At 39.5% G+C, this 18,493-nt stretch overlaps 1 protein-coding gene across 2 annotated transcripts in view; it reads right to left on the bottom strand.

The window, feature by feature from the left end:
• Positions 1-512: 512 nt before the first annotated feature.
• LOC125450837 (guanine nucleotide-binding protein subunit alpha-14) overlaps positions 513-18,493 on the bottom strand; it is a 137,146-nt gene continuing 119,165 nt past the window's right edge. For both annotated transcript variants that reach the window (XM_048527155.1, XM_048527156.2), the window contains exons 5-7: positions 15,436-15,565; positions 10,051-10,204; positions 513-3,437 (exon numbers count right to left, since the gene is read on the bottom strand). In XM_048527155.1, coding sequence (XP_048383112.1) covers positions 3,247-3,437; positions 10,051-10,204; positions 15,436-15,565 — 475 coding nt within the window. In that variant the 3' untranslated portion in view covers positions 513-3,246. The remainder of the gene's footprint in view (positions 3,438-10,050; positions 10,205-15,435; positions 15,566-18,493) is intronic.

Raw genomic sequence — 18,493 nt, 5'->3', positions numbered from 1 at the left:
TCCACACACACAGACCCACCAACCCAGTGTACTAATTTCCACCACTTTAGTGTATAGCATTCATTCAGCATTCACTTGGGTGCTACTGCCTCAGAAACCTAATCTGAAGCATATCAGGGATTTATGTAAGATTCCCATTATAAAAGATGGATCCAGTTCACTACAGTATTTCCTTTGGTCCCAAAACTCAAAGCTTTACATGGGGATAAGATTCAACCTAACACTGTAGGAACATACTCATATATTTATGTTTGAAAGGAGCTATTTTCCCTAAAGTTGTTTATTCTGTGTGTGTGCGCGCGTGCACATTTAATACCCTTTCAACAGTACAATAGACTGCACTATTTAACATAAAAGGAAATCCTTGCCTTCAGTGGTACTCACAAAGTACAAGTTGTAAGTAACAGTGAGCTCATTTCATAGTAATCTAAATAATGGATAGAACAATGCTGTCTTAAATGTAGACTTTACAGATCAGGGTAAATCAGATAAACTGAAACATAAGAACCAAGTTTGTGTTTAATTTCAGTTTAAAACAGCAGCATTACCAAATACGAAACGTGTTTAATTTCAAAGTACAGATCAGTTCATTAATGACCAACAAAAATACTTTACAAAACAAGAATAGAAAAATCCTAACAATCTTTGTGCAAGATTTTAACAGCTGCAATTTATTGAATCTAAAAGCCTACGCAAAGAGTGAAATATACATATTTAGCTAATTTGAAACAATAAAACAAAATACAAGTGTGATGTAGCTGAAATAAGGATACTAAAAGTGCATTTAAGATATTATCCTTCTGTCACCTATTTTAGCACCTTCTGAAAACATGGTATTTGGCAAGTTATTTGTTTATGGCAACAGCGTTCTGCTTGGCACCTATTGGTCAACTTTTTAAAACAGTTATAATATGTACAGATAGGTTTCAATCTATAGCTACCGAAATAACACTATTTATCCAAATTATGTAACTGATTCCCAGATTGCAAATTCCTACTTCAGACAACTGGCTTTCTCCAAATGAGGGGACTTTTTGGCCATTATAGCATGCATAACATGTTGAATCAACACTAAACTGTCTGCTCAAATACAGACTCCAGAATATGATTTAAATCAAATCCTACTGAAGATGTGTCAATTCCTTTCACAAAATTTAAAAGATGCATAATTTATGAACATCAAAGCCAGGGGGTTGGGAGGGGGTGGGAAGCAGGAATGTACTGTATAATCAACCTTCATACAGATTAAGACTCCATAATAAGGTGCAGAAACACATTTGTCCATATATTCATCCTCCACAAACAAAAACAGAAGTTGCTGGAAAAGCTCAGCAGATCTGTGAACAAAAAAAAAAATCAGAGTCAATGTTTAGGGTCTGAACCCAAAATGGGAATTCTGATTTTTTGTTCACAGATGCTGCCAAACCTACTGAGCTTTTCCAACAACTTCTGTTTTTGTTTCTGATTTACAGCATCCACAGTTCTTTCAGTTTTTATTTCATTTTGTCAAACTTTATTTGTCTATATCACCCATGTCTAATTAACATCTAAACCAGGGTCTTCTATATGTGGTTTAATTTTGATTACTTGCAAATTGAAGAATTCAAGAAAGAGTAAGAAAGCACCACCTGTACTGTTTTAAACTAAAAACTCAGACTATGTTGACCTCCACAAAGGATTATGCAGCTTTAGCGCACCTTGGCATCCAATTCTCAGGGATGTAATATAATGAAATTCAATTATGATGAAAGAAGCTAACAGTGCAGACTGACTTCTTTCAGATGCATCACTCCTGTCACATTCAGAAGGGGTATGACAGCAAAAGCAAGCCTCTATATATATATATTCAAATTCAAGGCACAATACTTTCAAGAACCATGGCCAATTGCATTAAATGTAAAAACTCAATAAAAAGGTAAGACATTGTTGGTCTTTTAAAAATTATTATAATCTCTAACAGATCTGCTCATCATAAAATGTATCCGTGAAGTTTTTTTTTAAATCAAAATGCCATATGGCAGAATTGTGCATTACGCATTACATTTCAACTTCAGAACAAAAAGTGATTACTTACCTAACTCTCCAAAATGTGGAAACACCTTACAGTCTTTTACAATTACTGATACTACATTATTTCAACAAATAATATCCCTTTTTGACCAAGATAAATAATGTTGAAAGCTAGAAAAGATACAATATATATAGAATATGTATTTACAATTGTCTGTAAGCATATTAGGATAATAATAGAACAAATAAAATCTTGTGAAGCAGATCCATCTATCCTTTGCAACTCAATGAAAGGACAAACATCAAAGCAGACTGGAAGTCTTCTACAATCTAAGCTTGTATATGTATCATTGGTCACAAATGAAATGAGCAAGTTGTGTTTTAATAGCTTGAATAAAAAATATATTTTACGTTAGCCCACAAAAATCATTCTGGAATCTGTTGTGCTAATAAAACTTCAAAATTTCTTTCCTTTTTCTATTAAATTTTGCAGCTCATATTCAAAATTCTTAATGTGCTTATTCTACATTACTTTTAATGATAGCAATAATTAATGATATCAGTATTTTAAATGTTTAAGACATCTGTGATTTAATCTACGCTAAGATACTAAATGGATCGAACGGATAAAATCAGAATAAATCTCAAAGGAAGTCAAAGTACGTGTTGTATACACCAATCATTTACTCAATTAAAATTCCTCTGTATGCCAAATGCCAACCCAGCCAAGTAGTCATAATGGGAACCATAAAGTTCTTTTGTACCCTTTATTTTCGATAATGTTTTGCATTCAGTAAACCTCTGGATTCCAGGAATGCCATATATTTTTCACACAGTGAGATATGTAAAACTAGATTTGGGAGCATTTACTATTACAAAAGTTGTAAAACAGTCACCTTTGGAAAACATATTTAGGTCCATTGCAACATGACCCATATCCCGGCAATTTTTTTTTCAATGTATAAAAACACCTTAGTTAACAAAGCTATAAACATCTGTGCAAACCTTTTTTCAGATATGTGCAGAATTCCACAAGCAATTTTTTTGCAAATAGAAAAACTGTGAATGAATAATTCGGAACAGAACACAGAAGTGATGTATCTGCAGTGTCAACACCAAGTTCACCTTAGAACTGGATTCAAATTTGTAAATGTACAACTTTGAGCTGTCAAGTAAAAACAGCTTGACAAGAAGTATTGAGTGATGTGAAGTTGGTTCTTGCTGTTGGTCTGTCCTTTATACCAGGTTAAATTCTTTCAGGTTTAGCTGTAGAATAGTGTCCTTGACAGCAGCAAAGACAAACCGTATATTCTCGGTGTCTGTAGCACATGTGAAGTGAGAGTAGATGACCTTTTCTTTATCTGGATTCTGATTTTGATATGTCTTCAAGATGAAATCACAAGCAGCTACGGGATCTTGTTGAGGACCTAAGAAGCATCATATTTACACCAGTCATGTACTATTAAAACATTATTAAATCAAGCATTAGCTTAGAAAGTCAGTTTCTCAAATAGAAAAGTCAAAAGAAACAAAAATTTTACTACACAAGACAAATCATGCCTAACCAAATTAGAGCAAAATTAGCTAAACTAAGAAAGCTGAATTGCTTTGAATTAAATATGGTAGAAAACCAAGCCAGAACAGGTTATAATCAAACTATATACCAAATATCACTTCACAATACATCACACATCAACTATACTTGTTCAGGTCTAATTAATCAAGGCAGTGTGGCTGGAGAAGCAGTCATGAGAAGCAAAGAAATGGCAGAGGAACTGAATAGGCATTTTGTGGTCAAAGACACCAATAGCATATCAGAACTTCAACAGGGTCGCCGCTGAGGGGAGTGCCGTGGCATCACTAAAGAGAAGGTGCTGGGGAAGCTGGAAGTTCTGAAGGTGGATAAATCACCCAGACTGGATGGACTATACTCTAGGGTTCTGAGGATATTGTGAAGACATTGGTGGTAATCTCTCAGGAACTACTGGAGTCAGGGAAGGTTCCAGATAACTGGAAAACAGTTTAAGGAGGGATTAGGGCAGAAGGCAGAAAATTACATGTTGTTTGCTCGACCTGTGTCGTAGTGGTAGTGTCACTACACTTCGACCAGGAGGCCCCGTTCAAGTCCTACCTGCTCCAGATTTGGGTTACCGGTCCCAAAACATCAACTGTTTTCTCCTCTACAGATGCTGCCAGACCTGCTGAGCTTTTCCAGCAAATTTGTTTTCTATTCCCTACCTGCTCCAGACTCGAGTAATAGTGTGTCTGAAAAGATTGCTTAGAAAAATGGGTTAAATAAAAACAAAAGCCTGACCTCAGTCATTGGTAAGATTTTAGAGTCCATTATCAAGGATAAGATTGCAGAGTACTTGGAAGTACTTGTAAAACAGGGCTGAGTCAGCATGGCTTCATCAAGGGAAGGTCATGCCTGACAAATAAAAGAACAAAGAAAGTTACAGTGCAGGAACAGGCCCTTTGACCACTCCCCCGCCCCCCCCTCCCCAAGCCTGCACAGACATGTTGCTCATCACAACCAAAACCCCCTACCCTTCCAGGGACCATATCCCTCTATTTCCATCCTGTTCATATATTTGTCAAGATGCCCTTTAAAAGTCACTATAGTATCTGCTTTTACTACATCCCCTGGCAGCAAGTTCCAGGCACCCACCACCCTCTGTAAAAAAACTTGCCTTGTGTATCACCTTTAAACCTTGACCCTCGCACCTGAAACCTGATTCTTCCATGCTGGGAAAAAGCTTTGACTGTCGCCTCTGTCCATGCCCTTCATAATCTGAGAGACCTCTATCAGGTCGCCCCTCAACCTCTGTCATTCCAGTGAGAACAACTCAAGTTTCCCCAACCTCTTCTCATAGCTAATGCCCTCCATACCGGGCAACTTCCTGGTAAATCTTTTCATGACCCTCTCTAAAGCCACCACATCTTTCTGATAGTATGGCAACTAGAATTGAACAAATGCGGCCTCACTAAGGTTCTATAAAGCTGCAACATTACCTGCCAATTTTTAAACTCAATGCCCCAGCTAATAAAGACAAGCATGCCATATGCCTTTTTGATTACCTTCTCCACCTTTGTTGCCACCTTGTGGCCTGTGTGTCTGTACAACCAGATCCCTCTGCCTATCAGTACAGATAGGGTTCTGCCATTTACTGTATATTTTCCATCTGGATTAGACCTTCCAAAATGCATTACCTTACATTTTTCAAGCTTCAACTCCATCTCCCATCTCACTGCCCAAGTCACCAACAGATCTGTCAGCTGTATCCTTAGACAGTCCTCATCACTATCCACAATTCCACCAACTTCTGCGTCAACAGCAAACTCACTAATCAGACCAGTTACATTTTTCTCCAAATCATTTATATATATTACAAATAGCAAACGTCCCAAAGCTGATCCCTGAGGAACGCCACTAGTCACAGCCCTCCATTCAGGAACACACCGTTCCACTGCTACCCTCTGTCCTCTATGACCGAGCCAGTTTTCTTTATCCATCTCACAAGCTCACCTGACCCCATGCGACTTTACCTTCTGCATCAGCCTGCCATGAGGGACCCTGTCAAAGGCCTTACAGAAGTTCATGTAGACAACATCCACTGCCCTACCCTCATCAATCATTTTTGTCACTTCCTTAAAAAACTCAACGATGTTAGTGTGACATAACCTCGCCTTCACAAAACCGTACTGCAAGACCAAAACACCTCCCCATCCCAAAACCATGTTGCCTCTCGCTAGTACATCCACTTATTTTCAAGTGGGAGCAAATTCTGTCTTGAAGAATCCTCTCTAATAATTTTCCTATCACTGACAAAAGGCTCACCACCCTGTAATTGGCTGGATTATCCTTCCGAAATTTTAAGGAAAGTTGTGAGCAATTTTGGGACCCATATCAAAGAAGAATATGCTGGCCTTGGAGGAAGCTTACAAGAATGCCAGGCATAAAGGGCTTGCTGTATGAGGAATGGTCGACAATTCTGCATATGTACTTGATGGCCTTTAGAAAGATAAGGAGGGTTCTCATTGAAACTTTCAGAATCCTAAGTGGCCTGGATAGCGTGGACATGGAGAAGATGCTTCCACCAGTAGGGCAGGCTAAGACCCAGGGGCACTGCCTCAGAATGAAGGCACAACCCTTTAATACTGAGATGAGGAATATCTTCAGACGGAGGGTGCTGAATCCTTGGAACTCATGACCTTCAAAACCTTTTGTGGTGAGGTAATTGATTATTTTGAAGGTAGAAAGATAGATTCTTGATTAGTAAGGGGGAATCAAAGTTTACAGAGAGAAAGCGATTGAAAAACATACCATCCACGTTCAAATGGCAGAGCAGACTGGATGGGCTGAATAGCCTAATTCTGCTCCCATATCTTGTGTCCACAAGATTGGAAATAGTGAACTAAGAATAATTAAACTGGGAAAGCACAGCAAGGAGACATTGGTATAAAGTAACAAAAGACAAACTTAGGACAAATTTAGATTGTTCGATGTGACCAACAGATTGACTGAACTTTCAAATTTGGGAGGTTTGGAGGTGGTCCTAGATTCATGGTGTTGGCTATCCATCACGATGAAGATGAGCATGGCTGCATGAAGTATTTGGTAGGGTTTCTTTGAGTACGTAGATGCCTGCCAAGGTCAATCAGCAGCCAGAAGTTTTTGTTGCAAGCAAGTTAGGACACCACAGATGATTTTTTTTTTGGATGAGTTGTTCACTGAAGATTTCCTGTCCTAACATGTGCTCCCCAGTTCTGACAAACATTTGCTTTTAAATGAGGTGACATTATTTATATTTGGCTGTGTCAGGTGCAATGATCCTGGACAAGCTTCTTCTGGGCATATCAAAACTCCTAAATGAAGCCTTCAAAGGGTCCTTATAACAATTTCATTGGCCACCATAAAATTGAGTCCCAGATTAAAAATCTCCATTGAAAGTTTGCTTTGGTGAGCCAGTGTCAGGCACTCTGGCTACATGGCTAACTGAAACTCAACTGTGATTGTCTCATTATGTTTCACCAGTTTGGGTGAACACTTCAGTGTCTGGTATTGCATATTGCCATTTCAGGCAGCTCAAGTGAAAGTGATTAATCGACTATCAATGGTTATGATCCAGTCAACAGACTTCCCCATAGGATCCATGATCTGTTCTTGCATTTCTTAGGAAGTTTGTCTGTGAATACCATATCAGTTATCCATCTAACAGTTCGGAAATCACATTAACTCTGGCAGAAGATCCTGGTCATGATGTGTGTGAAACAGTTGAGAATAATGCTGATGGACATTTTGCTGATGAAGAGGAGCAAAATTCCTCCATGTTCGACACAAAATTGATGGCTTCCTTTTTTCCCCCTCCTATAGAGGGATAGGCAATGTAATTTTGTATTCTGTATTCTTGTGGGGCATTGCTTGATCCCACAAGAGATTGAAAGACTCCAGCCTTATGCACATCAGCTGCAATAACATCAGCTATGAAACTTTGCTGCTAAATAGAAATTTGAATATAATCAGCACTTCTATCAGTGCAGAAAGGTTATTAAGACAGCATTTATTGTCAAGCTTTGGTGGTGTGTTGTTTGCTTCTTCACTGACAGATGAAGGCTAACTGGATTTGAACTTTATGAGCAGTGTTGGCCTGTGGTACTCAGGGCAAACCTGCAGAGAGGGGCCCAGTGACAGATTTCAAAGCATTGCAGAATCTCCTTTAGTTTTTATGGCTCTTACTGGGCTGAAATTAGTCTGCTTTCTGATTCTGCCAAATTTTGTGCATCACTCTAAACAGTATTATGGATGTTTCGCTCAGCATTGTGCATCAATAGTGATGACTAGTTATTGAGCAAGCCCTGAAAAGGCAAGGATTTCCTCCTAAGGTTCCTGAATCAAATCTGTTTCATTAGGCCAGTCTTTTTTTTTCCCCTTATGAGAGGTAGGGCTAAGAGCCTCTACAGGAATGAGACACACAATATCGCAAATGTATACAGGATATTTCAGCTCATTACTTTAAGATTTGTGACAAATAGATGATAAATTACAGACGATAGAAGAAAATGACTCGTGCTAAAACAGGACTATAATGACGGACAGTTACACGTCAATCACATTCTCTCCTCATGACCTGTCTTGGACTAGTGGACGTTAAGCCCAGAAGGTTGGAGAGAGATCAAGATGAGTGAATGACCAAGATGAGTGAATGACCAAGATGTGTTCTGTGTCTTGTTGAGGTTTAAGGGTTTTAAAAGGTGCTGATCCACATTCAAGATCTCTGTTTTTCAGAATGGTCTCATCTAACCTACTGACTAGAACCAGTCTTCTCGTGCTAGGGTATAGCAATCTCTTAACTAACTGGCAGTAGAGAACTCCACTACCACCCTCACTTGTGGTTTGCAGGGGTGTAAGGGAGGAGTAATGCCTCTCTCCAAAAGGCGTTTCAGGATCTTTCAAGCGTCTCATCCTTATAGGTCCTTACCTTGGCTCAGTTTCACCTGCAGCTCCAAGCAACTGTGGGAAATCAGGTGGAAACAACAGACTGCTGCAATAAAAGGAACTGAAAGAAATTTCTGTTTGAATGAAGTCAGATGTGCAGGATGGCATTATTCAACTTTAATCATCTTCCAACTCTCTTCCAACTAAACATTAAAAAGATCTTCAATCCTTACCGAAACAATGCACACTGGCCATTGTGTCAGCTTGAAACAATGGCAATCTCAGAATTAAACTTCCAATCTCATACCTACCCCATCGTGAATTACCATAACTAATTCACGTCCATGGCAACCCAAGCCCCTTCTACTTCTGTGCATCACTCTCCAGTCTTTCCACCTCTAAATGCATTAACCTATGGCTCATGCAAAACAACTTGCAATACTCTGGACCTTAAGTCTCATTTGCTGATCTATTTGGCTCCCACTATGTAGAAAGCTTGCTTGGACATGATGTGTTCAATGGTCACACAGCACAAAAAGAGGCCAACTGATAACTCTGCAGGGCCTTGTCCTTCCCTATACCCAAAACCGCTTCAAGAATTGTAGACCTCCCTGCTCAGCAAAATTAATGCTGAAAACGATTACCTATAAGTGAACCTGGACCAGGTGGAATACAAGAAGTTCTCAATAATTATTCAAGCCAATTAAATAGAGAAAATTACTTGAGTTACTGGTTATAGAAATTAAGGCCTGGATCTGAGCCAGACAGCAAATTTGGTACAGATGGAATATTCAGACACCAGCAAAAACATTCTCTAAATATCCCACTGAATTTGATTGATCCCTTTGCCCCCGCCTCCTTCCCCCTGCCCCGTTTGTGGTATTTCCATCCACAGGGCATCAATTAATAGTTTAAAAGGTCTTTTGGAAGAAAAGCAATATTGGAGCAGACAGAGAGATCAAGTTGATTTACATGATAGCTAGCTGGGCCTTTTTAAATATGCCTGCTTTCACGGTCTACAAGTAAAGACACTTGCTTAATTGATTCAGCCCTTCAGGGCTTCTTTCAGCTGCTGAGTCTCCTGAAGGCCTGAGAAACCTGGCCACCTGCAGCTATAAACATAAACCAAAAAGAAAACTAAAATTACACTGCTAGCACAAAAGCAAGCAGTTCCCTACAATCAAACAAGCAAAGAAATTCCCATGAGAAAAGTTAATTATCTGTTACTCATCCCAGCTCTATTCATATCAGATGTCAGATTTAATTTCAGATTCCTTGCCTTTAACCTCTGACTCAGCCACAACTCAACCTCAGCTGAGAGACCAATTGCAGGAGAACTACTGGGATTTCTAATAAAAGAAAAAAAATTAAAATGTACTACTGACTAGTTTGGCATACAGAGACAGAAATGCAGCTTATATGCCTACAAGTATTGTGGGAATAAATTTGTACACTTCCTGCAATCTCGACACACCACTACTTTCCAACAGAAATAACTTCATTACATTTGACATCATTGTTAAATCAACAAAAGAAATATTAAGCCATTATGAAACGTTAGCAATTACTATTAGACGTGGTTCAAATTTCCATAAAACACTCACCATTATATTCTGGAAAATAATCAACTAGATGAGAATACATGATCTTTTCTTCCAGAAGATCTTTCTTGTTTAGGAAGAGAATGACTGATGAGCTATGAAACCAGGGATAAGTGATAATTGTCTTAAATAATGCCTTACTCTCCTCCATTCGATTCTTAAAAAAAAAACAGAATATAAAACCAATTGTACATTAAATAGATATAACAGCAGATTACCAACAGAAAACCATCTGCACAAGATCTCTGGGATGCATTCATAGTTACCATGAAAAGGTGATTCTGTCCAAGGCCAGAATCCTGCCTAGTTTTCTTCAGAGAAGCATATGCCACATGACATTATTTCTGAAATGTTTTAAATTGGGGTGTTTTATTGATTAATATTTTCCCACCTCTGACAATGTCAATTCAACAGTCTAAATCTTCAGAGCTGTATACTGAAAATTGATTTCACTATGCCAGTGAATACAATGATGAACCGAAAGTGGCACAGCCAACAGCCAAAGAAGTTAAACCTGTTCTATAGAGGAGAAAGCAAAAGGGGAATAAACCTGGGGCAGACCACCTGGCATCAACCTAGGCATCATAAATAGTGGCACAGCCAGCCCGGTCACACTTTCAAAACTTCCATGTGGGAAAATTCAGAAACCTGTCCCACAAACTAATCAGGCAACAGTCTGACACAGCCATATCATAAAGCATGCCCTGTCACACTGACAAGGCAGACCAAACAGGGGTGGTGGTACAGTAATATATAGCTGGAATAGTTTTGCCCCGGTAGATCTCATCATTGACCACGCATGCCGTAAAATTGCATCCCTCACCATCCACTACTATCCCTCAGCCAACGAATTAGTGCTCCTCCATGTCAAATGTGACTAGAGGGTAGCGTGAGCACTATGTATTTAGGTGGGTGCATTTAAATGCTTATCACAAAAAGCAGCTCAGTGTCACAACTTCTGACATAACTACCAAATCCCAAGGACATGAATGCTAGACAGGGCCTTTGCCAGCTGGTGGGTGAAGCAACAAGTAGGGAAAAGAAACCTGCTCCATTTTACGAATGTACCTGCCACAGGCAAAACACAACAGTACTAAATGAAGTAAATACTGTACAGTCACACCCGAATTAAATTCATCATCAATCTAACCTCACTGAACAAAATATCCTTCACCATAGCATCACCATCAAACCAAGGGATCAGTCAATGAAGAATGTAGGAAACCATGCCAGGACAAGCACCTGACATTCTTAAATATGAGTTACAAACCTGTTGAAGCACAACACAGGACCATGCCAGACATCAGTAGTAGTATTGCATTGGGATCTCACAACCAACAAATCAAATCGAGGCTATGCAATCCTACCACATCCAGCACTGAATATTGATGAACAATTAAACAAGTGGAGGGGGCAGTTTTACAAGTATCAGCGCCAGTGATGGGCACACCAAGGACACCACTGTTTTTAAAAAAAAACTGAAGCATTTATAACTATCTTCACTCAGAAGTACAAGTGGATGATTCAGCTTGTTCTCTTTCATAGCCGCACCCCCCCCCCCCCCAACCAACATCACCTACATCAGTCTTCAGCCAATTTATTTCATTCCACGTGATACCAAGAAAAGGCTTACGGCACAGGATACATCAAATTTTTCAGAGATTCACAACATTGTGGCAATTGTACTAAAGACTCACACTCCAGAACTATCCATTTCATCTGTAAAACTATTCCACTACAGCTACCTCACTGACATATGCACAACAAATGTGGAACATTGCCCAAGTTAGTTTTGTTCACAAAAGCCAGGATAAATCCAATCTGGCCATCTAGCGCTCCAATGATTCTCTCTAACTCAGCAACAAATGAAAGAATGTTATTGTCCTAGCAAGAGCCTTTAGGGGAAATGTGGTCAGCATGGACGAGTTGGATCAAAGGGTTTGTTTCCATGCAGTATGACTCTAAGACTCTATAGCACATTATGTACGTTCGGGTCCAACCATTATAGCCCTAGCACTGCTCCAGGATTTATCCAGGGCAGTGTCCTCAGAGTTGGTTCATCAACAAGATCACCATAAGCTCTGAAGTGGAGCTGTTTAAGAATTGCACAAAGCTCAGTACCATCTACAACTTCAGTTACTGAAGCAGTCTGTGTCCTTATGGCCAATATTCAGACTTGGGCTGATGAATGATGATGAAAATTTATGCCACATGACTGCGCAGAAATGACTATTTCAAAACGAGAAAGGATCTAAACATTTCTCTTTTAAATTCAATGGCTGTGTCACCACAGATTTCCCAACATCAACATCCATTGATCAGGTTAGCATTCACCAGAAGCCTAATCAGAAGAACCACATAAATGCTACGCAAACAGATCAGAAGCTAGAAATTCTCTCAAATGTAATGTACCTCTTTGCTCCCTTAAGCTTGTCCGCAACATTGATGGCATAAAGCAGGAAAAATCATGGAATACTACTTGCCTGAAGCAGTGCATTCTCAATAACTGTCAAGATGCTCAACACTAAGTCAAAACAAATGACTAACTTGCATTCCATCAAATAATTGGAGCATTCCATCCACTCCAACACCCCCATCACCAAAGCAGGTGACAATGGTACATACCGTGCGCAGATACAATACAGCAAATCACCGAGCCTCCTTCAACAGTATTTATCAAACTAGCAACCTCCACAATTTAGAACCATAAGGAGAGCAGTCCAATGGAAACACCAAACGCAATTTCCCCTTCAAGCATCAACACCATCCTAACTTTGAGCTGCACTTCACATTCACTTTGTTGCCACTGGGTCAAACTCCTGGAAATCCCTTCCTAATAGCATTACAGGTGTACCTACACCACGTGGAGGGCAGCAATGAAAAGAAAGTTGTACAGCATCTCCTTAAGACCAATTAGGAATGAACAATAAGAGTTTGCCTCAGGAACAGGAGAATATTCAGCCCATGGTTGCTCCATCACTCTAGATTATGTGATGATAATTGGCATTAACCTAATTTTCCTGTGCTTCCTCCATGCTCCTTGATGTTATTGATATCAAAGACTCTTCTGATCTCGGTCATGAAGACACTCACTAACTGAGCTTCCACAGCCCTTTTTAGAGAGGGACTCCAAAAATGCACTATTCTGAGTAAAAAGGTGAGTACGGTCTTTCAAATTATTATGCTGCCAAAGTTATTTAAACTGTCAGCCCTTTAAAACTGAAATAAAACTGTCAGAGTAGATAAAAATCAGTTCTAGTGGTTTCAATAGCTGTTTGTTGACAGAACCTCAAGAGCTTCCATTCTAACATTATGAATGGTTAACTGCTTTCCATGATCTATCAACATTATTGGGGAGGCACAATGGCTCATTGTGAGGCAGCAGTGCTAGCCAATGCCAAGGGCCCAGGTTCGATTCCAGCCTCAGGTGACTGTCTGTGTGGAGTCTGCACATTCTCCCTGTGTCTGTGGGGGTTTCCTCTGGGTGCTCCTGTTTCCTCCCACAGTGCAAAGATGTGCATAGTAAGTGGATTGGTTATGCTAAATTGCCCATAGTGCCTTTAGGTTAGGTGGGTTAGATATGGGAAATACGGGGGTAGGGGAATGGGTCTGGGTGGGATGCTCTTCAGAGGGGCAGTGTGGACACTTGCTGGGCCAAATGGCCTGTTTCCACACTGTAGGGATTCTATGATAAGGGTGCCCTTGGTTTATATTTTGATTGACAGCTCAGAGCAACCATTAAAGACTAGCTGCCTTTGAAATGGGGTTATTAGTTCAGTCTGTAGCGAATTTATATTCTTTGTATAGGCATTCATGATCGGAGGTTTTTTTTAAAAGTCTGCTTGGAAGGGCAAGAGCAGCAGATACATTGGAGCACCACCAAATGCAAGCTCCCCTCCAAGCCGTCCACCTTCCTGACATGGAAATATGTAACCTTTCCTTCACTGCCACAGGGTCAAAAATCCCAGAATTCCCTCCCTAATGGCACTGACACACTATTGACAGCACATGCAATGTAGCAGTTTGAGGTGGTAGCTCACCACTACCTTCAATGGCAATGACAAATGAGTAATAAATGCTGACATAACCAGCTAAGCCCATGTCCCACAAATGAATAAAAAGGAATATTAGATATTTAAAATTTTATTTCTTCTCAGCATGGCTTCTGAGGGTCCTCATGGTGGGTGTAAAGTGAGTTGGCATAGAACTAGTGATTATGTTATAATTTGTCACCATGACGGCATTAGTGTAGAAGCCACCAAAGTCATGGGTTGGGACCTTTAGCTGGCAGAGTTTGGCACATATGGTATAGGTGGAGGGTTTAACGCTACAAGGTCAAGCGTTTCAAGAAATGACTGGGACAAAGCCCTGGAGAACCAGAGTAAGCTTTTGAACAGCCCAACTCTGCATTCATAAGCCCCTGTGGTCATCTCTGCTCTGCATCCAAGAGCAAGGCAGTGTGCCCAAATTTATCCCACATCGACCCCATGCTCTGCTCCAGAAAAATGATCACATAATATGAAGACGACGCAGCAAATCAAGAAACTCCCTAAATCCCATTAACCACTAAATCCAGTCCCTTGTACGAAATACCATGAACCCAAACCAGAATCTACACTGACAGATTGAATAATCACGTCATTTACTTCAAAAAGAAACAACTTTGGATTTCAATTACTATTAATCGTTTCAATTGTAGGACATGTACAATAGTCAGACCACTCAGCCTTACCCATACTTCATTTCATTTATTTCATATTATTTTCATTACCAATTGTCTATTTCATTTGGGGAGTTTGATTGAAATTAGATTTTGTTGGAAGTTCCAAAAGGAAACTAATTCTTTTGCAGTACAATTAACAATCTGGCTGAAACACACAGCAAAGAAAGGGCCGATAAATGAAAGCAAGTCAGCCAAATTCAACTCTAGGTGAATTATTGTTACATGGAAGAACATAAACTTACTACTTAAGCTTTCTTCACAATGTATTTCATCCAGATCATGAATTGCACTATGAAAAAAAATGTTTCTTTTTTGAACTTTCAGCATCAGGATACAGTCTCACTCAGCAAAAACATAAACCTGACTAAACACTGAAAATTAACTTTTTTTAAAAAATGGATGAAATGGAATGAAAATGTGTATAAATTCAGGAATACGGTGCTGGTTATTCTTTACCATCAGTGAAAAGCTACAATAAGTGCTTATGTTTTTGACAAAGCCAATGCTACACAAGATCCAGAAAAACATGGTTGAAATAATTAACTTCATAAATTTCTACTTTTTGTGCCTTTAAGAATTTCTAACACTTTAAAAATGGAGCATGTCTTCAGTAAAATTTGGGTCGTGTTGACAATCTTATCATACGATTGCTGATAAACAATTACCTCATTATCACACTCAGCCAGAACCTGATCATATTCACTTAGTGCAACAAGGAAAATGATTGAGGTGACATTCTCAAAACAATGAATCCATTTTCTTCGTTCAGATCTCTGACCTCCAACATCCACCATCCTAAAAGTAAAGCAAAAAACATTTCCAAACTAAGTTAAAATCAATAGTCTTGAATGTTCAAACTAAAATATGTAATCCATAAACAAAATGGAGTGAAGTGTTGCATTTTGGTAGCGCTGTAACTTGTACAGTTAATTGTAGGGTCCTGGGGATTGTTGCCAAAGAGACGTTGGGGTGCAGTCACAGGTAGACAGGGTAGTGAAGCAGTGTTTGGTACGTTTTCCTGTATTGGTCAATGCATCGAGTAAAGGATTTGGGAGATCATAATGCAGTTGTAAAAGACATTGTTCAGGGCACTTTTGGAATATCGCATTCAGTTCTGGTCTCCCTGCTATATGAAAGATGTTTTCAAACTTGAAAGGGCTCAGCAAAGATTTGCAAGGATGTTGCCAGGTTTGGAGGGCTTGAGCTATAGGGACATGCTAAATAGGCTGGGGCTATTTTCCCTGGAGTGTCACAGGCTGAAGAGTGACTTTACAGAAATTTATAAAATCATGAGGAACGTGAATAGGGTTAATAGTCAAGGTCTTTTTCCCAGGGTATGGAGTCCAAAACTACAGGGTACAGGTTTAAGGGGAGAGGGGAAAGATTTAAAAGGGAACCGAAGGGCAACTTTTCCATGCAGAGGGCGAAACTTGAATGGAATGTGGAGGCTGATGTAATTACAACATTTAAAAGGCACCTGGATAGTTACTTAAATGGGAAGGGTTTAGACGGATATGGGCCAAATGCTGGCAAATAGGACTAGATTAATTTTGGATATCTGGTTGACACAGAGGAGTTGGATTGAAGGATCTGTTTCTGTGCTGCACAACTCTATGACTCTACAATCCAACTAAAATTGATTACTGATAATACATTCACAAGTTGCATCAGACTAAACACACAACAGAGAACATCGGGAGAAAATGCAGCTTGAAAAGCAAGTAGGAATCATTAGCACAGGCACAGGCACAGAGCAAATTGAGACAGCAGGGGCAGTGGCTTTGGGCAAAGAGGACTCTGAACAGAGAGAGTGAGACCACCAGCAGACAGATGGTGGAATACAACAGCTTAAGCAGAAAACGGCAACCACTACCTTAGTTCTTATTTTTATTAAATAAGAATCAGTTCTACCAGTAAAGTGTGTTAAAAGTTAAAATGCTGGAATTAGCGAAATGTAACTTTTTAAACAACCTTAACAAATCTCATCACCTAAGTGGGACTTTGTTCTAAGTTGTTGAGGTAAATTCAATTCCTAAGATTTAAAACAGGATAAGAACTTTTAATTTGTTACATGGGTGATCTGGTAAGGTGTTTCATAACATATCTAAACAGTTCTATGAACAATACTGGGGCCTCTTGTAGCACAGTGGTATTGTTTCCCCTAAGCCAGAGGACTCTGTTTTGAGGGGCATGCTCCTACACGTGAGCCAGAAGGCTCTACTTCAAGTCCCCTTTGCTCCAGTTTTTCAAAACAAAACTGGGTTCCGAGGGAGGCTCTTGTGGTGTAGTGTTCAGTGCTTTCCACTAGGCCAAAACACATCAGGATGGGTGGGTTTAAAAAAAACAGCAGGGTTCTTCTGCATTGGAATGTTGACATTGGGACAAGGGAAGGATCCAGAAGGGAAAAGTGGAACTAGCAACTGTACTAATCTAAAAAACTACACTAAAACCCTTTTAAGTCTCTGAAAGTAATTTGCTACCCTAATTTTATAAATGGATATTAATCTGTGAAACACTGATTGATTTCCTCTTAGTTTTTTTTAAAAATGGCTAGCAAGATAACGGATGCATTGGTAATAACTTTGCAATACACCCTAGATTTGGGGGGGAAGATTCCATTGGATTGGAAATGGCAGATGTAACACCTTTATTCAAAAAGGGAGACACTCAAAGCAGGAAACTAAAAGGACATTTAGAATTTTCGCAAAGATCTGTAGCTCGGGTTGTGGCTTGTAGCAGAGCTTGTTTTCGCTCAGACATTTCATCACTGTGCTACTATGATTACATTGTCCAATTAACTAACATAATTATAGTGGTCCAAGCCAAACACAGACATGCACAGGAATTCCTAGAGGCATGGCTCTCAATTTGTAATGCAAACAAACATATAGAATCGGACCCCATATACAAAACCATACAGATAAAAATCGGAAATGACACTACTCAACATAATGGCCCAGACAGTATAAATTCCAAGCGGAGTAGAACAACATTGCTTTAATCGAAGGTTCCACAGATGATGTCACCTAGCACGGTGACAAAACATGTGAGCGAAAACAAGCCAGCTTGGTGAGCAAGTCAACAACAGTGAACTAAAGGACAGTTAGCTCATCATAAAGAAAATGTTAGACATTGTTACAAACAAAAAATTAAGGCAGAACACTTAGAAACGTTGAAGGAAATCAGGCAGAGATTCAGCATAGTATTCTGAAAGCAATATCATTTTTAACCAATTAATTGGAGTTCCTTGAGGAAGTAACATGTGCTTTGAGTAACTGAGGAATCGGTGCATGTTCTGTGTTTAGATCTCCAGAGGGCATTTGGCAAGATGCAACATCAAAGGTTTTGTGGAAAACAGAAGTTCACAGTGTACAGTGTACATACTGACATGAAGATTGGCTGGCTAACTGCAAGCAAAGCATAGGCATAAATGGGTCAGTTTCCAGTTAGCATGGCATGACAAAGTGGTGTGCCTCAAGGATCAGTGCTGAGATCTCAAATTCTTACAATTTGTACAATTTACTGTGTGAATGGAATCAAATGTATGGCTGTGACATTTACTTGTGACACAAAGAGAGCTAGGAAAGTCAGAAGTAAAGAGGGCATTACACTACCAGAGATTCCAGATAGGTTTTAAGTGAATGGACAAAGATCTGACAAATGGTAGCATAATATGGGAAAATGTGAAATTGTCCATTTTGGCAGAAAGAATAAAATTGAAGT

The sequence above is a fragment of the Stegostoma tigrinum genome, chromosome 3 (genome assembly GCF_030684315.1).
Source record: "Stegostoma tigrinum isolate sSteTig4 chromosome 3, sSteTig4.hap1, whole genome shotgun sequence".
In the NCBI taxonomy this organism is placed as follows: domain Eukaryota; kingdom Metazoa; phylum Chordata; class Chondrichthyes; order Orectolobiformes; family Stegostomatidae; genus Stegostoma; species Stegostoma tigrinum.
This window is presented reverse-complemented; position numbering and strand designations above follow the sequence as displayed.